The 21,370-nt window shown below is 42.9% G+C and overlaps 1 protein-coding gene and 1 long non-coding RNA gene across 2 annotated transcripts in view; both read left to right on the top strand.

The window, feature by feature from the left end:
• The window catches only part of LOC135505107 (serine-rich coiled-coil domain-containing protein 2-like), a 77,334-nt gene extending 61,685 nt beyond the window's left edge, over positions 1-15,649 (top strand). Inside the window, 1 exon segment of the mRNA XM_064924198.1 lies at positions 14,096-15,649. Within this exon segment, the coding sequence (XP_064780270.1) occupies positions 14,096-14,626 (531 nt within the window). The 3' untranslated portion in view covers positions 14,627-15,649.
• A 410-nt stretch (positions 15,650-16,059) lies between these two features.
• LOC135505106 (uncharacterized) lies at positions 16,060-20,721 on the top strand. Its single transcript, XR_010450218.1, has 2 exons — positions 16,060-16,293; positions 16,329-20,721. It is a non-coding gene; the product is annotated as an uncharacterized LOC135505106 (long non-coding RNA).
• Positions 20,722-21,370: the final 649 nt, after the last annotated feature.

Raw genomic sequence — 21,370 nt, 5'->3', positions numbered from 1 at the left:
ACATGTATTTTTCTTAAAACGTCATTGTAGGTTAATGGCTTGTAAGTAAGCATTTCACTGTAAGCTCTACACCTGTTGTATTTGGCACAAATAAGATTTGATATGAAAATATATTTTGTATTTGAGATTCTTCAAATAGCCACCCTTTGCCTTGATGACAGCTTTGCACACTCTTGGTATTCCCTCAACCAGCTTCAGCTGGAATGCTTTTCCAACAGTCTTGAAGTAATTCCCACATATGCGGAGCACTTGTTGGCTGCTTTTTCTTCACTCTGCGGTCCGACTCATCCCAAATTATCTCACTTTGGTTGAAGTCGGGTGATTGTGGATGCCAGGTCATCTGATGCAGCACTCCATCACTCTCCTTCTTGGTCAAATAGCCCTTACACAGCCTGGAGGTGTGTTGGGTCATTGTCCTGTTGAAAAACAAATGATAGTCCTACTAAGCACAAACCAGATGGGGTGGCGTATCGCTGCAGAATGCTGTGGTAGCCATGCTGGTTAAGTGTGCCTTGAATTCTAAATAAATCACAGACAGTGTCACCAGCAAAGCACCTCCACACCATAACACCTCATGCCTTACAGTGGGAAATACACATGCGGAGATCATCCGTTCACCCACACCGTGTCTCACAAAGACACGTCGGTTGGAACCAAAAATCTCCAATTAGGAGTCCAGACGAAAGGACACATTTCCACCGGTCTAATGTCCATTGCTCATGTATCTTGGCCCAAGCAAGTCTCTTCTTATTATTGGTGTCTTTTATTTGAGGCTTCTTTGCAGCAAATCAACCATGAAGGTCTGATTCACACAGTGTTCTCTGAACTGTTGATGTTGAGATGTGTCTGTTAATGAACTTATCCTCTGCAGCAGAGGTAACTCTAGGTCTTCCATTCCTGTGGCGGTCCTCATGAGAGCCAGTATCATCATAGCGTAATGATGGACTGTCATTTCTCTTTGTTTATTTGAGCTGTTCTTGCCATAATATGGACTTAGCCCTATTTGGTAAAAGACCATCTTCTGTATACCACCCATGCCTTGTCACAACACAACTGATTGGCTCAAACACATTAAGAAGGAAATATTTTCCACAAAATAACTTTTAAGAAGGCACACCTGTTAATTGAAATGCATTCCAGGTGACTACCTCATGATGCTGGTTGAAAGAATGTCAAGAGTGTGCAAAGCTGTCATCAATGCAAAAGGTGGCTAATTGAAAAATCTCAAATATATTTTAATTTGTTTATCACTTTTTTGTTACTACAGGATTTTTTTTTAACCTTTTATTTAACCAGGCAAGTCAGTTAAGAACAAATTCTTATTTTCAATGATGGCCTAGGAACAGTGGGTTAACTGCCTGTTCAGGCGCAGAACGACAGATTTGTACCTTGTCAGCTCGGGGGTTTGAGCTTGCAACCTTCCGGTTACGAGTCCAACGCTCTAACCACTAGGCTACCCGCCGCCCCATGTTATGCTGGGAGGTGGATGTTCAGTCTCCCCTTTCCTCAGCCTTTCTCCACTGAACAAAGAAACAAGATGTCATTTATAACCCCCCACCCTAAACTGTGTTTGACTGGGCAAATGGCCAAATTACATATACCCTGCTCCAGACTCAATTTACAGACCAATGAAAATGTGGCTCTATTTTAAGAAACTGAAGATCTCGTACAACGCTGTGTACTACTCCCTTCACAGAACAGCGCAAACTGGCTCTAACCAGAATAGAAAGAGGAGTGGGAGGCCCTGGTGCACATTTGAACAAGAGACAAGTACATTAGTGTCTAGTTTGAGAAACACAAACCAGCATCCCGGAGTCGCCTCTTCACTATTGACGTTGAGATTGGTGTTTTGCAGGTACTATTTAATGAAGCTGCCAGTTGAGGACTTGTGAGGCGTCTGTTCCTCAAACTAGACACTAATGTACTTGTCCTTTTGATCAGTTGTGCACCGGGGGCTCCCACTCCACTTTCTATTCTGGATAGAGCCAGTTTGCGCTGTTCTGTGAAGGGAGTAGTACACAGCGTTGTACGAGATCTTCAGTTTCTTGGCAATTTCTCGCATGGAATAGCCTTCATTGCTCAGAACAAGAATAGACTGATGAGTTTCGGAAGAAAGGGCTTCGTGTCTGGCCATTTTGAGCCTGTAATCCAACCCACAAATGCTGATGCTCCAGATACTCAACTAGTCTAAAGAAGGCCCGTCTTATTGCTTCTTTAATCAGTACAGCAGTTTTCAGCTGTGCTAACATAATTCAAAAAAGGTTTTTCTAATGATCAATTAGCCTTTTAAAATTATAAACTTGGATTAGCAAACAAACCTGCCATTGGAACACAGGAGTTATGGTTGCTGATAATGAGCCTCTGTACGCATATGTAGATATATCATAAAATATCTGCCGGTTCCAGCAACAATAGTCACTTCCAACATGAACAATATCTACACTGTATTTCTGATCAATTTGATGTTATTTTAATGGACAAAAAAGTGCTTTTCTTTCAAAAACAAGGCCATTTCTAAGTGACCCCAAACTTTTGAACAGTGTATATATTCTGGTATTGTCCCCCGTGTAGCTTGTCTCTGGTCACAGGTTCAGGAATGGCTGAAAAATCACAACATGCCCTCAACAGTAACCATACGAATAGCAGTGTTGGGCGATTTGAAAAGCCATAGTCAATACACAAATTCAAATATTAATCTTTAACTTACAATCTGTAGATACATTGCGATTAGAATGGTTCAGAATTAATGTAAGACATCGCAACACAGTTGAAAAATATATGACCCATGGAAATGAAGACGGTGGATTGGGCAGAGCGTAGCTATAGAGGTGGCATTAAAAAGCTCATGATCTGTAATAGTTATTACTGAAAACACTAATGTCTACCGGAGATTTCTGAATACTATCGATCTAAAATGTAATGTGTATATCCAAAAAACTGTGCATAAAAGTACCATTTATGTAAAATATACAGTGGGGAGAACAAGTATTTGATACACTGCCGATTTTGCAGGTTTTCCCTACTTGTAGGGATCTGTAATTTTTATCATAGGTACACTTCAACTGTGAGAGACGGAATCTAAAACAAAAATCCAGAAAATCACATTGTATGATTTTTAAGTAATTAATTTGCATTTTATTGCATGACATAAGTATTTGATACATCAGAAAAGCAGAACTTAATATTTGGTACAGAAATCTTTGTTTGCAATTACAGAGATCATACGTTTCCTGTAGTTCTTGACCAGGTTTGCACACACTGCAGCAGGGATTTTGGCCCACTCCTCCATACAGACCTCCAGATCCTTCAGGTTTCAGGGCTGTCGCTGGGCAATACGGACTTTCAGCTCCCTCCAAAGATTTTCTATTGGGTTCAGGTCTGGAGACTAGCTAGGCCACTCCAGGACCCTGAGATGCTTCTTACGGAGCCACTCCTTAGTTGCCCTGGCTGTGTGTTTCGGGTTGTTCTCATGCTGGAAGACCCAGCCACGACCCATCTTCTATGCTCTTACTGAGGGAAGGAGGTTGTTGGCCAAGATCATGGCCCCATCCATCGTCCCCTCAATACGGTGCAGTCGTCCTGTCACCTTTGCAGAAAACATCCCCAAAGAATGATGTTTCCACCTCCATGCTTCACAGTTGGGATGGTGTTCTTGGGGTTGTACTCATCCTTCTTCTTCCTCCAAACACGGCGAGTGGAGTTTAGACCAAAAAGCTCTATTTTTGCCTCATCAGACCACATGACCTTCTCCCATTCCTCCTCTGGATCATCCAGATGGTCATTGGCAAACTTCAGACAGGCCTGGACATGCACTGGCTTGAGCAGGGGGACCTTGCGTGCGCTGCAGGATTTTAATCCATGACGGCGTAGTGTGTTACTAATGGTTTTCTTTGTGACTGTTGTCCCAGCTCTCTTCAGGTTATTGACCAGGTCCTGCCGTGTAGTTCTGGGCTGATCCCTCACCTTCCTCATGATCATTGATGCCCCACAAGGGTGATTGACATCATCTTGAACTTCTTCCATTTTCTAATAATTGCGCCAACAGTTGTTGCCTTCTCACCAAGCTGCTTGCCTATTGTCCTGTAGCCCATCCCAGCCTTGTGCAGGTCTACAATTTTATCCCTGATGTCCTTACACAGCTCTCTGGTCTTGGCTATTGTGGAGAGGTTGGAGTCTGTTTGATTGAGTGTGTGGACAGGTGTCTTTTATACAGGTAACGAGTTCAAACAGGTGCAGTTAATACAGGTAATGAGTGGAGAACAGGAGGGCTTCATAATGAAAAACTAACAGGTTTGTGAGAGCTGGAATTCTTACTGGTTGGTAGGTGATCAAATACTTATGTCATGCAATAAAATGCAAATTTATGACTTAAAAATCATACAATGTGATTTTCTGGATTTTTGTTTTAGATTCCGTCTCTCACAGTTGAAGTGTACCTATGATAATAATTACAGACCTCTACATGCTTTGTAAGTAGGGAAACCTGCAAAATCGGCAGTGTATCAAATACTTGTTTTCCCCACTGTATATGTAACAATAAAGCAGTAAAAATTAAAATGGGAAACAAAGTTACTTTTGTCCTCCGAAGAGGGACAATAAAGAGGGATAGATGGGCCAATAATGAAAAGAAATACAAAAACACCTGCGAAATCATGATTTGTCCAAATGATCAAAGTTCTTCGTATTCCACAGTCTGTTGAGACTATGCGATGCTGTCCTATGTTACCTGCTTCTGTACACGAGAGATTAGTGCATCATTGAATACATCCATTAAACAGCACAGAATGCCTATTTCTGAATGGTACCTGAGTGCCTGAGTGCCTATGGTACAGATGTACCGAACATTCTTGTGTCTATGGTACACATGTAGTGATGCCTGTGTGTGTATTAGGGTTGGGCTGATATATTATTAAATAAATGGAATATCGTGATATTTGACATTGTTGATATTGTGGAGTGCAAGACGATATATAATGACTATACTCTATTTGAACTTTACAAATCAAAACTGTATCATTATGTTGAAAATGAAGTCTAAATAGATTAACTAAGCCTTATTTTTTCACCAAAGGAAGATTATTTAATGAGAATGCAACCATAATATCATAAATAAGGACAAAAATGGCACAGCCTTGAATTTTATAGTCATTAACGGCAGAGCTTTTACAGTGTGTTATGTACACATGTAACAAACATGAGTCTTGTTGTGTGTGGAACGTGTGTGTGTGTGAATGGATCTGTAAAAATCAATGGTTGCAGAATGGACTGGTGACCCTCCATCCATTCCAGTCTCCTGTCACTCTAACCTGAATCACTCTCTTCCTCTCTCTCTCTCTCTTCTTCCTTGTTGTTTCTCTCCCTCTGCCTCTCCCACACTGCCCTTGGCAAGGAGTGGAACAGCTAGTGCATTACTTCAGAGATACGGCGTGGTACAGTAGCCTTTCAGATTTCTTTTAACCCCTCCTTCCTTTTCTCCATTCCCTCCATCCATCCTGTCTGCATGATGAGGAATGCCTGGTCCTGGTCTGATGATTCCCCTATCTGTCCTGTGTCTGGCGTTGTTGTCCCTCCCTGGCACATTCCCACTCTGAACAGTCCATCTGTAGTGTTTCTATCAGACCATCCTGCATCGCCTGCAATTCACATCCTCTTCCTCCTACACTCATCTTCCACCCACCCTCCCTCTCTCTCTCGTGCCCTCTCTCTCTCTCTCTCTCTCTCTCTCTCTCTCTGTCTGCCTCTCTGTCTTCCAATTCCCTCCACCTTCTCCCCTACATGTCTGGCCTTGCATCCCTCCACCTTTCTACATTTTACTCTGTAGTTATTTAGGTAGCTGCTTCTTTCCAGAGCGACTTTATAATCCAGTCCGATTATTTAGGTACTCTGCTGTTTGACAGTGGCATCTGCTTCCAAGTAGATAGATTTAACCACAATAAACTGGATCTGCCTGATAACATGGAATATTCATGCCTGAACATTTTCTGGAAAACAAAATCTATACTGTGACTGATTTGAACAAATATACTGAACAAAAATATAAATGCAACATGCATTTGACTGAGTTACAGTTCATATAAGGAAATCAGTCAATTGAAATACATAAGGTCTTAATCTATGGATTTCACTTGACTGGGAATACAGATACAGTTGAAGTCGCAAGTTTACATACACTTATGTTGAAGTCATTAAAACTCGTTTTTCAACCACTCCACACCTTTCTTGTTAACAAACTATAGTTTTGGCAAGTCGGTTAGGACATCTTCTTTGTGCATAACACAAGTAATTTTTCCAACAATTGTTTACAGACAGATTGTTGACTTATAACTCACTGTATCACAATTTCATTGGGTCAGAAGTTTACATAATTTAAGTTGACTGTGCCTTTAAACAGCTTTGAAAATTCCCGAAAATTATGTCATGGCTTTAGAAGCTTCTGATAGGCTAATTGACATCATTTGAGTCAATTGGAGGTGTACCTGTGTATGTATTTCAAGGCCTACCTTCAAACTCGGTGCCTCAGTGGGAAATTCAAAAGAAATCAGCAAAGACCTCAGAAAAAAAAATTGTAGACTTCCACAAGTTTCATCCTTGGGAGCAATTTCCAAATGCCTGAAGGTACCACGTTCATCTGTGCAAACAATAATACACAAGTTTAAACACCATGGGACCACGCAGCCGTCATACCGCTCAGGAAGGAGATGTGTTCTGTCTTCTAGAGATGAACGTACTTTGGTGTGAAAAGTGCAAATGAATCCCAGAACAACAGCAAAGGACCTTGTGGAGATACTGGAGGAAACAGGTTACAAAAGTATCTGTATCCACAGTAAAGCGAGTCCTATATCGACATAACCTGAAAGGCCGCTCAGCAAGAAAGAAGGCTTTTGACTCTGTCAATCACCATATTCTTATCGGCAGATTCAGTAGCCTCGGTTTTTCTAATGACTGCCTTGCTTGGGTTCTCCAAATACTTTGCAGACAGAGTTCAGTGTGTCAAATCGGGGGGCATGTTGTCCGGTCCTCTGGCAGTCTCTATGGGGGTGCCACAGGGTTCAATTCTCTTCGCAGATGACACCATTCTGTATACTTCTGGCCCTTCCTTGGACACTGTGCTATCTAACTTCCAAATGAGCTTCAATGCCATACAACACTCCTTCAGTGGCCTCCAACTGCTCTTAAAATGCTAGTAAAACCAAATGCATGCTTTTCAACCGTTCGCTGCGTGCACCCGCACGCCCGACTAGCATCACCACCCTGGATGGTTCCGACCTAGAATATGTGGACATCTATAAGTACGAGGTGTCTGGCTAGACTGTGAACTCTCCTTCCAGACTCATATCAAACATCTCCAATCCAAAATCAAATCTAGAATCGGCATTCATTTCCCAACAAAGCCTCCTTCACTCACAAGGCCAAACTTACCCTAGTAAAACTAACTATCCTACCGATCCTCGACTTCGGCGATGTCATCTACAAAATGGCTTCCAATACTCTACTCAGCAAACTGGATACAGTTTATCACAGTGCCATCCTCTTTGTTACTAAAGCACCTTATACCACCCACCACTGCGACCTGTATGCTCTAGTCGGCTGGCCCTCGCTACATATTCGTCGCCAGACCCACTGGCTCCAGGTCATCTACAAGTCCATGCTAGGTACAGCTCCGCCTTATATCAGTTCACTGGTCACGATGGCAACACCCACCCAAAAATCATTGAAGTTGGAGACTTTTATCTCCCTCACCAATCTGCTATCTGAGCAGCTAAACGATCGCTTCAGCTGTACATAGTCTATCAGTAAATAGCCCACCCAATTTACCTACCTCATCCCCATACTGTTTTTATTTATTTACTTTTCTGCTCTTTTGCACACCACTATCTCTACCTGCACATGACCATCTGATCATTTATCACTCCAGTGTTAATCTGCTAAATTGTAATTATTCGCCGACCTCCTCATGCCTTTTGCACACAATGTATATAGACTCTTTTTTTCTTCTAATGTGTTATTGACTTGTTTATTGTTTACTCCATGTGTAACTCTTTGTTGCTGTCTGTTCACACTCCTATGGTTTATCTTGGCCAGGTCGCAGTTGTAAATGAGAACTTGTTCTCAACTAGCCTACCTGGTTAAATAAAGGTGAAATAAAAAAATAAAAAAAATAAATAAAAAAAAGCCACTGCTCCAAAACCGCCATAGAAAGTCAGACTACGGTTTGCAACTGGCATTGGGACAAAGATCGTACTTTCTGGAGAAATGTCCTCTGGTCTGATGAAACAAAAATAGAACTGTTTGTCCATAATGACCATCATTATGTTAAGAGGAAAAAGGGGGAGGCTTGCAAGCCGAAGACCACCATCCCAACCGTGAAGCACAGGGTTGGTAGCATCATGTTGTGGGGGTGCTTTGCTGCAGGAGGGACTGGTGCACTTCACAAAATAGATGGCATCATGGATATATTGAAGCAACATCGCAAAACATCAGTCAGGAAGTTAAAGCTTGGTCGCAAATGGGTCTTCCAAATGGACAATGACCCCAAGCATACTTCTAAATTTGTGGAAAAATGGCTTAAGGACATCAAAGTCAAGGTATTGAAGTGGCCATCACAAAGCCCTGACCTCAATCCCATAGAAAATTTGTGCAGAACAGAAAAAGCGTGTGCGAGCAAGGAGGCCTTACAAACCTGACTCCGTTACACCAGCTCTGTCAGGAGGAATGGGCCAAAATTCACCCAACTTATTGTGGGAAGCTTGTGAAAGGCTACCCGAAACCTTTGACCCATGCACATAGTCTCCGATTGTGAGGCCGGTTGAGACGTACTGCCAAATTCTCTAAAACAACCTATGGTAAAGAAATGAACATTCAATTCTCTGGCAACAGCTCTGTTGGACATTCCTGACATTCCAGCTCTGTTGCGTTTATATTTTTGTTCAGTGTATGTGTCTCGTCATCCATCACAGCCTCCGTCATGGATCTGAAAAACTGCATTTCCCCCCTCTCCTTTCTATAATTTGAATTACTATTAATTCAATTCAGACGTGCGAGAATTAAAATGAAATTGAGAGAAAGAGAGAGAGCGAGAACCCAAGTAGCATGACACAAATTCGATCTTAAATTATAAACATATCACATTTGCATAATAAGAGTTTACTTTAATTGAAAAATCTTATTTTAATAGTCCTTGTTGGATTGTGAGTGTTTGTCTCATTTTGAAGGTAAAGGAAAACTAAAAAAGTTATGAAATCTTTTTACGTTGCATTTTGGAATTTACAAGGGTTGATGTCCTCTGCTTTTGGACTAAAGAGCAGAAACCCAGACTTCCTGAAAGAATTGATGATGTTGATATTGTAGTACTACAGGAAACATGGTGCAGAGGTGATGTTTCCACTGGCTGTCCACTAGGTTATAGGGAGATAATCATACCATCCACTAAATTAAAAGGAATCGAACAGGGCAGAGTCTCAGGGGGAATGCTAATATGGTATAAATCTGAATTGAATTGATCAAAACAGGAGACTTCTTCATCTGGTTAAAAATCAACAAGGAGACTATCTTGACAGATAAAAACATCTTCCTCTGTGCCACATACATTCCCCCCTCAGAGTCACCCTACTTCAATGAAGAGAGTTTCTCCATTCTAGAGGGGGAAGTTAGTCACTTTCAGGCCCAAGGCAACGTCCTGGTCTGTGGAGACCTGAATGCTAGAACAGCAGAAGAACAAGACACTATTAACAGTCATGGAGATAAACACCTACCAGGAAGCAACAATCTTTCCCTCCCCACATACCCCCATAGAAACTCATCCCTTGGCAGCAGCACTGTAGACTACTTCCTCACCGACCTAAACCCAGAGTCTCTCAGAGCCTTCACAGTCAGCTCACTAACACCTCTCTCAGACCACAGTAAAATCACAGTGTATCTGAGAAGAGCAGAACCCAACCATGAAGCATCACGGCCCAATAAATTACATGGTACAAAACAGGCCTATAGATGGAGTGCAAACAGTACAGACATCTACCAAAAAGCAATTAAAAAATACAATCTCTCCTGGACAACTTTTTAGCCTTAACATTCTCCTACAGCAATGAAGGTGTCAATTTGGCTGTTTGGAACATAAACTTTATATTTGACAAATTATAGCCTCCTTGGCTAATTTAAAGAAGCATAAGATCAAACCAGAAATAACAGATAATGAAAAATGTTTTGATAATGATTGCAAAAATCTAAGAAGGTCATTGAGAAATATATCTAATCAAAAACACAGAGAACCAGACAACAAAAATATACGCCTTCAATATGGGGAAAACTGAAGCAACACAAACACAACCTAAGAACAAAAAAGCAACAGCCCATTAGAAATCAGCTGGATGGAATTGAGGAATCCATAGAATCAAACCACTTCTGGGAGAATTGGAATAAATTAAACAAACCTCATCATGAGGAATTGTCTCTCCAAAATGGGGATATGTGGAGAAATCACTTTGCAAACCTCTACAGCAATATAACAAAGAGCCCAGAACAAAAAGATATACATGAAAAATTATAAATCCTTGAATCAGCAGTCAAAGACTATCAGAATCCTGTGGATACACCAATTACAGAAGAAGAATTATTGGAGAAACTATGCACTCTCCAACCCAAAAAGGCCTGTGGTGCTGATGGTATTTTAAATGAAATGATCAAATATACAGGCCACAAATTCAAATTGGCTATACTCAAACTCTTCAACATTATCCTCACTGCAGGTATTTTCCCCGATATTTGGAACAATGGATTGATCACACCAATCTTTAAAAATGGAGACAAATTTGACCCCAGTAATTACAGAGGAATTTGTGTTAACCGCAACTTGGGGAAAATTCTCTGCAGTATTATAAATAGCAGACTACATCATTTCCTTGACGAACACAACGTCCTGAGCAGAAGCCAGATTGGATTTCTAAAAAATGATCGTACAACAGACCACATTTACACCCTCCACACTAATTGATAAACAAGTAAACCGAAACAAAGGCAAAATCTACTCGTGTTTTGTAGATTTTAAGAAAGCATTTGATTCAATTTGGCACGAAGGTCTGTTTTATAAACTAATAGAAAGTGGTATTGAAGGGAAAACATGATTTTATTAAATCAATGTACACTAAAAACAAATGTGCGGTTAAAATTGGCAACAAGCAAACAGACTTCTTCTCTCAGGGACAGGGAGTGAAACAGGGCTGCCCAATAAGTCCAGCACTATTTAACATCTACATTAAAGATTTGGCAAAAACATTAGACGAATTGGCAGCACCTGGTATCACCCTACACACCACTGAAATCAGGTGTCTGCTGTACGCAGATGACCGGTGCTGCTGTCTCCCACTAAAGAGGGGTTACCACAGCACCTAGATCGACTTCACAGGTTCTGTCAGACCCGGGCTCTGACCGTTAACCTAAAAAAAAACAAATATAATGATATTCCAAAAAAGGTCTGGAAATAAGGATGACAAATATAAATTCTATTTGGACAAAGTTCTATTAGAACACACCAAAAACTACACATATCTAGGACTAAATATCAGCAACACAGGTAGCTTTCAAATGGCTGTGAATGAGCTGAGAGACAAAGCAAGAAGAGCATTCTATGCCATTTAAAGGAACATTAAAATAGAAATTCCAATTAGAATCTGGTTCAAAATGTTTCAATCAGTTATAGAACCAATTGCTCTATATGGCAGTGAAGTATGGAGTACAAACTCGAATAATGAATTTACCAAATGGGACAAACATCCAATCGAAATACTGCATGCAGAGTTTTGCAAGACTGTATTGCAAGTGCAAAGAAAAACTCCAAATAACGCACGTAGAGCAGAATTTGGCCAATACCCCCTCCTCATTCGAATAGAAAAAAGAGCCATCAAATTTTACAACCATCTAAAAACAAGTGACCCCAAAACATTCCATCACACCGCTCTACAATGTCAAGAGATGAAAAAAGAGAAGAGTCCCCTCAGCCAGCTGGTTCTGAGGCTCAGTTCACCAACCCAAACCAACCCCATAGAGCCTCAGGACAACACTCAGAAAATCTGGCCCAACCAAATCATCACAAAACAAAAATTAAAATATATCACCTATTGGAAAAATCACCACAAAAAAATCAAGTATGGGATGGGGTGGACAAGCGGAACACTCTGGATTTGGTAATCGAGAGGTACTCTCCATCCACCCACGCATGCGCTTCAGTGTCCCTGTCTGACTGTGTGGGAGGGGTGGGTGGGGACAAGGTGAATCCCTCCTTGAAACACCTGCTGGGCTTTATAAACCAGACTCTCCTCCTCTCCAGTGCTGTGTTGGGCTCCAGAAAGCCGTGTCACCTTTCATTAGCTACCGCTCCCTAATCCCCCGCGAGTTGTCATCCATTATTTATGAAGCCTCGTCCGAGGGCCAGAAACCTCCCCACCCCCACGTCTTCAGGCGTTATCCCCTCCATCGCAGACTTTGAAAAGTGCCTGGCAGTCATAACAGTCTGCTGTCCAGTAAAGGGGGCAGGGGGACTCCTTCTTACCTGACTGTCTGGACTCTGGAGGAAAGGGATGTTTTTCCTGTTGAAATAACCCCAGGGCCAACAGAGCAGCATTGACATTAAAGCCAGAGATTGGCCCAATAGGTAGCGTCAGGGGGAGTGTGGCATTGTGTAGAAATGCTGCTTAGCACAGTGCTGGGGGATAGGCTGGGGGGGAGGTGGTGTTGTATACAGCGGTGGCCACAAGGTGGCAGTGTGGACTAGTGAATTCGTCTCCATAGTCAATGAATGGCGGTGAGAAGAAGAGAGCTGATCTGGCGAAGCTTTGAGACGTCTGATCGGCTAAGATGTCGAAGCTCAACGCTAGCCATGTGAATGTTTCCATACATAGATCTCTGTGCAATGTATCAAAAGGATAACTGCACCTGTGTATGGTTCCTCTCTCCCAGACTTCAGTGTAATGTAACTGAGAATGATGTAATGAAACGGAATGCACTTGTATGATTGCAGACTGTGTGTCGGATCTGTTTAGATCTCTATCTATTGTTAAACTAACATGATAAACACCTCCGAAATAGAAATGAAGTCGTCACCTTGCCTTGCAATTGGGATTTGTTGCTGTTTTTGCAGGTGTAAAAAATAAACATCTTCCACCTGCACTGGCCAGCCTCCCACCTCCCTCCCACCCCCCAAACAGACGAATCATCTGACAGAATAATTCCCTTTGAGTCAGCCAGCCTCGATCTAGTGCTTCCTCTCCACTCTTTCCCTTTCCTCTCTCTCGCTCTCTCGTTCTCACTCTCACTCGTCTTTCTATCATTCTTTCTTATCTCTCTCTTTATCTCTTTCTCTCGATCTCCCTCGTGCTCTCTCTGTCTCATAGTCTGATTGACTGACAGGCGTGTATGAGGCAGGGCTGCCGCCATGTTCCCCATTCAACAAGCAGCGTTAAATGTTAATGAGCGGGCTGAAGTGGGCCCCCGATGTGCACACCCTAACCTTTCTCTAATTGAGGATGTGCTGGCATAGTGGCACACCGGGGCACCTTGTTACGCTGGTGCCTGGCGGCCAGACACAGCCCGGAGAGCTACTGTCATCCCATGTCTTCCTTATTTTTTAGCAGCGAAGCGACGTGTGGTATGGTGTTGCGGAGGTGAGTGAGTCGGCAGGCAGGCAGGAGGAGGGCTCTTTTGATGGTGACATCCCCCACCCAGCCTCTGCAGTGGTACATCAGTGATGATAAGTTTAGAGAGAGATGACTACTGTACTGTAGCATGCTGCCTGGCTGCTGTCTCCAAAGAGTGCCCGGAATCAAAGCCCCAATCTCCTACAGCATTTCATGTGTTGAATGCGCGCAATTAATTTCTCTCTCTACAGTCATGAAAAAAGGGAGAGGCGCTACAGTACACAGTGTCTAGCCTCGTGGGAATTGTAGGCTTGTTGTGCAACTGTTAGGCGAAACAGACTGGACAAAATGTTTTGGTTTCGCAGGCCGAAGAACAGAAATGATTTATGATGGAGTACAATGGTTCATGCTGTAGTTTGTTTATATACAGTTTTAGATGCTTATCGTATGTTGTTTCTCTCCTCCCCCAGCCTCAAATACTACAGCCTTCCAGGCCATGGCCCAACAGCGTGCAGCAACCTCAACCCCAGGAAAGACTAACAAGCTCAGCCCACACCGAGGCCCCCCGAGATTCCTCCAACCCAGGCTGTGGGGACCCGGCCAAAATGATTCCTGCCCCTAGCCTCCCGCAGTCCCCCGGCTCTCTGAAAACAGCCTCCATCCCTAAAAGGCCACAGGAAGGCCCCATAACCAACTCCACCCAGACGTCCATGGCAGGCTTCCCCAGGGTGGTGAGAGGAATCCAGTTTAGGAGCAGTCTCAGGCCAGGCTTCACAACTCCACAGTCCAGGCTGCTCCCACCTCCCTTCAGAGGTCTGCCCTGCTACAGCTCCACGAACCAGGCCTCTGCCTCCTCCCAGGGCCCGGCACTGCCGGCCTGCCCCCGGACCAAAGCACCCAGACAGACTCCAGGACTCAGAGAACCAGAGATTGGCGGGCTCAAGGCCAGAGGTCTAGTCCATCCCAGCCTCTTTCGACTTCCCAAGCCAAAGAGCCACTGACTGCTATCTCTCAACTCTCAAACATTGCCATGTAGCAAGACCACTCAGCACCACCTTCTACCCATTCAAACCCAAAAGATCTAACTTCTTCTAAAGGCTTCCAGGTCTCACCTCAGCAAGGTTACCGTGTCTACCCTGTAAGAATGGAAGACTTGTAGATTATATCCGAAATAACAAACTAGGTGGTTCAAGCCCTGAATGCTGATTAGCTGACAGCCGTGGTATATCAGACCGTATACTACGGGTATGACAAAACATTTGTTTTTACTGTTCTAATTACTTTGGTAACCAGTTTATAACCGCAATAAGGCACCTCCGGGGTTTGTGGTCTATTTCCAATATACCAGGGCTAAGGGCTGTGTGCAGGCACCCCGTGTTGCATCGTGCTTAAGAACAGCCCTTAGCCGTGGTATGTTGGCCATATACCACACCTCCTCGGGCCTTATTGCGTAAATAAATATATGACCCCACAGACTATTTTAGCTAGCCTGCTGCACTTCCAGTAAGACGCACTCAAGGTCTGAAATAAAATTGACCCGTGTACATTTGGTATCTGCCTTATACAAAGGCGTCAAGCATAACACAATAATTGTTTTTCCCCTCCAAAAGCACGCTTCAGTACAATCTATCAAATCAAATTGTAGACCTTACCGTGAAATGCTTACTTACAAGCCCTGTACAGAGTGCAGTCTAGATCAGTTAAATGCACATATTGTTTGTGTGAAATGTTGTTTCAAAGTGTGAACTTTCAGGATGCTTGACACTTTTACAGTCCCTCCAGAACTTTTACTCTCTGGCCAAAACGTGTCCCAGATGATGGTTCCTCATGTGTACGTACACCACAACATGTCCCAGATGATGGTTCCTCATGTGTACGTACACCACAACATGTCCCAGATGATGGTTCCTCATGTGTACGTACACCACAACATGTCCCAGATGATGGTTCCTCATGTGTACGTACACCACAACATATCCCAGATGATGGTTCCTCATGTGTACGTACACCACAACATATCCCAGATGATGATGGTTACGTACACCACAACATATCCCAGATGATGGTTCCTCATGTGTACGTACACCACAACATATCCCAGATGATGTTTCCTCATGTGTACGTACACCACAACATGTCCCAGATGATGGTTCCTCATGCATACGTACACCACAACATGTCCCAGATGATGGTTCCTCATGTGTACATACACCACAACATATCCCAGATGATGGTTCCTCATGTGTACGTACACCACAACATATCCCAGATGATGGTTCCTCATCTGTACGTACACCACAACATATCCCAGATGATGGTTCCTCATGTGTACGTACACCACACCATATCCCAGATGATGGTTCCTCACGTACACCACACCATATCCCAGATGATGGTTCTAGGTACACCACACCATATCCCAGATGATGTATCCCAGATGATGGTTCTGCCTGCGTACGTACACCAAAACGTGTCCCAGATGATGGTTCCTCATGCGTACGTACACCACACCATATCCCAGATGATGGTTCTGCGTGCGTAGGTACACCACACCATATCCCAGATGATGGTTATGCGTGCGTAGGTACACCAAAACGTATCCCAGATGATGGTTCTGCCTGCGTACGTACACCAAAACGTGTCCCAGATGATGGTTCCTCATGCGTACGTACACCACACCATATCCCAGATGATGGTTTCTAGGTACACCACACCATATCCCAGATGATGGTTCTGCGTGCGTAGGTACACCCCACCATATCCCAGATGATGGTTCTGCGTGCGTAGGTACACCACAACATATCCCAGATGATGGTTATGCGTGCGTAGGTACACCGCAAGTACAACTATCTGACCTTAATATAGCATTTAGGTGCCCTGATACTAGTTGACTTACTGAACTACTACACGATACCTGTATGTAGTTGTTGCGCTTAGTATAGCTATTGACCTGACGTACTCTCTGAACAGTGTCCTAGATGAATGAAGACAATATTATAACACAGAAAAACGGTTACAGGAACAGAGAATCCCTTTTGACTTGAGCGGGGAACACTTTTAGAAGTGCAGATATTTTGGTTATATAGAATATAGTTATATCAGATATTGTCCCTCTGGCTGAACTGGGGAGATTCTAACAGTTGTTAGGTTCTAAAGTGCCCCTTGTCACTTCTCAGTATTACTTCTCTCTGGTTTCAAAACACCTTTATTCTTTCTGCCTTGCGTGTTTTGGTGCATTCTCAAATGTAGCTGTAGCGACCACTGTCTACCGACAGTCAGTCAGCCTGTCTGTCTTGTCCATTGCAGTAGGATTGAGACACAGGGATAACAGCGATCCATCCAGAGGAGCCGTCTTGTGCAGTTGGTGCTCTGACAGAGCTGTCTTTGTTTCCCCGTGCTTCCGTAATGAGAAGATCTAGTTTGGTCTGTAGGAAGAGGCCTCCTACACTCTACTGTAATGATGCTGCAGAAGAGAAGAGCTCTGCTTCTAGATGTGCTTCAGGCCAGGGCCCTTAATAGAAGGGGACAGAAAGAAAGAAAAGGTCCTAGCATGAAACAATATTGCTGTTATAGTGTGCAGGCTTGTGGTGACCATGTGATTCCGTAATGGTGTCGAGTCGGGTCCAGTTGGCATGGTTACACAGCCGAGTAGCACAGCAGAGAGATGTGTTGATGTCAAGTGGTTGAAGCACATGCTCAGTGTGTCCCTGTCGACAGCAGGGCCAGACTCATTCCTACGGTATAACACCCACCCTCCATGTCTTCTACCACACCTTCTTCTCTCAGTCCTTCCCCCAAGGGTCCCATTGAGTGTGTCACAGTGGGCCAGCGTCTCAAGGAGGGTAGAGAGGGATACGACTCTCATTCCTCTTCTTCAAAGCCATAATGTCTAACTACTTCCTGGTCCGTCACTATGTTTAGTCCTAGAGAGCTTTAAGTAGGAGCCTAATGGGTGCCATTTATACCCTTGAACAATCAGGTCCTTATTTCCCTTATGTCATAATTGACCTTTTGATCCCAAGTCTTCTGATTGGTTGGCTCAGCATACGTTGTAGAATGCTCTGAGAGGATCAACATCACCCAGTCAACAGAGTCTCAAAGATAAGATTTAGAATGTCTCTTTCTGTAACTTAATTTGGTCATTCTTCTTCCCCCACTAAAGCTTCCCGTGCTTTTTTATGCAACACAGTTGTGCCCTACTCATGGAAGACACGTCTCATTGGTACATAGTCGTGGACAATGTGCTGTTGGCCTTCATGTACCCCTCTCATTATGATCCTATGTTAAGCCAGCTGTAAAGTGTACTTGATATCCCAAGCACTTGTCTTGCTGCCACACAGCTCTTGAAGTATTTGTCTTCCCATTTCTAAATGATTGAAAGCCATGCCCCGTAAAGGTCATGTACCCTTGTGTTATATTTGTCAAGCGTTTCGAAGTACATTCGGCAGCATTCCTATCCTGGTTCCAGATCGTTTTTTTTCTGACTCCATTGCTGTCATTGTCAAGCCAAACGTGTTTGGCATGATGATGAGTGTAAAGGAGTTGGCATGATACACAAACAGACTGGCAACAGCAACCCCACAAAGTATGTACATGACATCACTCCCAACAGTCCCAGGACATGAGAAATGTCACTCCAAATCAATTCTCCTATTTGGAATGCAAGGCTGCTTCCCCATCCCACCCAGAGAAGAACAACCTAGTTTTTATACATTTAATCTCTTCAAATGATAAACAAACAATAAACAAACTACTATTTGAGGACCTGTAGGGATGAGACAGAGATTAATTTAATCAATTCCTGTTTGACAGTGAGTCCTTGATTTAAAGGATTTAGAATATTCAGGGGTGGAAATATTTTTTAGCTTAACGAGATCTTAACAGAAGCTCAACGTATTTTACCTCTGAGAAGTTCTCACCCAAACCCCCCCAAAATAGTGACCTAAAGTTATTGAAAAGGGTTGCGATTTATTAATAATGCATTATTATTTTCCGGTTGTCTAGCTTTGCCTTACCATAATATGGTATGTAGATTGAACAAAAAACTTGCCCTCGAATTGACTGTACGGTCAACAGGATAGAATAATGTCATGTAGCAGCAATACTCTTCTTGTGTATTACAAAAGTGCCTGCTTTTGTGACTTCAATTCTCGTGGTCCTGAACATTTGGTGTGATCTCCATCTCTTTGATTAAACTAGGACCATATAGATAGTTGGGTATGTAGATGAGGGAGTGTTCCTCCTGGAGGAATGGAAGAGTACGGTAAGAGTAGGCCCAACTGTGAAAGGAGAGAGTGAGTCTGCCTTGGGTTCACAGGTATATCCCTTTCTGTATCCCTCCGCCCCTCTACAGGGTTCAACACAGGGTTATGCGTTATGCCCGCGCAGCCTAGCAAATGTTAGAATGCCAGTCACACTTTGTATTTACTGTCACAGGCTCACTCTCAACACATTATGACTGGGGAGGGCAAACCTGTTTGTCTCTTTCTCATTACAGTAGCATTCTCTGTAACACAGGCCAGGTTAGTGGAGCTACAGTACTGTTTGAAAAAGCTCGCCAAGCTATGCTTCCAGTGCTGACAGCTCGCATGCTTTGATGCTCTCTGGTGTGCCTCCTCTTTCTTGTAAGCAGTCTTGAGGAGATTTGTCTCTGTGTTGTCGTCTCTTTCCGACTTCCCAAATCTCAGCTTTAAGGCTCTTTTTTTACTAGCTTTTTTTAATTTATGCATTTTTATTGTGTTTATATTTTAGAAATGCTGAAACTGTAGTTTCATTGATGAAATGACATTGTAAACAGCGGGATGTGTTTCCCGCTCATAACCATCTGTTCAGTTAATGTTCTTCATTATTTCATCAGGGTGGTCTTAAACACGGTCTCCTTCCCAAATGGCACCCTATGCCCTTTTATAGTGTTCTACTTTTGACCAGAGCCTTATGAGTCCAGACGTTCCCAAAGTAGTGCACTATATAGGGATTAGGGTGCCGTGTGGAACGCGGCAACTATCGCACCAGGCAGACAATGGTTGTGTCCGAAATCTGTTTTGCCTGCTACTTACTAAAACGACATACTGCATACTAATCATTCTACAGTACCTACTATTCAGAACGTACTGTTTAGTAAAAATGTATGCAGATAGTGAACAACACATATCTGAGAATGCGTCAAGGAATGCACACTTGTGTTTGTTAGTCTGTCCCCTTTTTCTGATTATCTGCCGTTGTCAAAAACATGTGGCTCTGAAAAGACAATTCTCGTCCTCAATAGCATGCAGCTATTCATACTAGATTAAAAGCCAAAATTAATACAACATCCTGGCATGTAAAGCAAACAACATTTTCGAAATGTCACATACTATAAAACGCTCTATTTTCGCATACCTAATCAGCCTGCTATTTAGAACGCAAGTACAAATATTTGGACACGGCCGATATGTCTCCTCGCTACCAGTAGAACCTCTACTGTAGAATGACTACTGGTAGGATAATAGAAAAATGAACCAGTTATCTTATAGATGGAAAGGGTTCAGTTTGGGGTCCATAATCTTTCGCTTTGTTGTAGTCTAACTCCATAACACGAGTATATTCAATATGCAGTACTGTATGACGTACTGTCCTGTTCAAGTCCTTCACCTCGCCAGCCATCACATTGACTGTACAGTAGAACTTATTTTTCTCACCTGTGACAGGAAACTAAAAATGGAGAGAGCCTGCTCTGAGGATCGGTTTTCTTGTGTGTTTTGTGTTAATCTTCCTGCCAATTCTGTTTTACTTCCATGTTTGCTATACTGCTATTTAATTTGTGCAATATGATAACGATTGAAAACATACTGTTGTACACAATGCTAATTATTTATATATATATGACATACATTATCTATATCTGTGTGTAATTGTCACGGAGTTCTTGAGCTTGTCAAAAAAAGAGAAAGCTCAATCTGAAATGCACTTTAAATTATTGTGTTGAGAGACTTGGAACAAGAAGGAATGAACTTGAAAATGTATTGAACTGCTTTCTGTTTAGATCTGGCTCCTTTTTGCTGTGATATCTGAGGCTACGGAGTGGCTGAGTGCTCAAATAAAGACTGCACCAAATCTACATTGAGTCTGGTGTGTGTCGCTCTCTCACTATGGGGTTGGTGGTTGTGAGGATGGTATGAAATGATTGGATGAGGAGAGAGGGGTGTGTACAGTAAGAGAAGTGGTGGAACACGAGGGTGGTAAGAGATTGTGGGAATCGATAGGCTAGGGTGAGGTGAGAGGGGTAGAGATGATGTCATTCTTTCACCCAGGATTTGAGTAGTATAAAGTAGGACTCTGTGGTAAATATCAAAGACCCACCACCCTATTTTACAGTAGGTGGGGTTATTTTCTGCTCATGCATTCTAATTTTGACGCCAAACCCATCACTGGTGTGATTGTCAAAGAGCTCTATTTTCACGTCCTCCAACAAATGTAAACACCTGATTTGCTAAACGGCTTTGGCACTTGGATTAGAACCGGTGCTTTGGTCAGATGACAGGAAAATGAAGCTCTTTGCCCAAACACACCAGTGGTGGGTTTGACCTCAAAATGTTTTGGTGCTATTTTGTTTCCACTGGTCCTGGGGCCCTTGTTAAGGTCAATGGCATCATGAACTTGTACCAGGACATTTTAGCCAAAAACCTAGTTGCCTCTTCCAGCAAGACAATAACACCAAGCAGACAGAATGGAGGAATGGTCTATGATCCCTCCCGATGTGTTCTCCA

Source organism: Oncorhynchus masou, chromosome 18 (genome assembly GCF_036934945.1).
Source record: "Oncorhynchus masou masou isolate Uvic2021 chromosome 18, UVic_Omas_1.1, whole genome shotgun sequence".
Taxonomy (NCBI): domain Eukaryota; kingdom Metazoa; phylum Chordata; class Actinopteri; order Salmoniformes; family Salmonidae; genus Oncorhynchus; species Oncorhynchus masou.
This window is presented reverse-complemented; position numbering and strand designations above follow the sequence as displayed.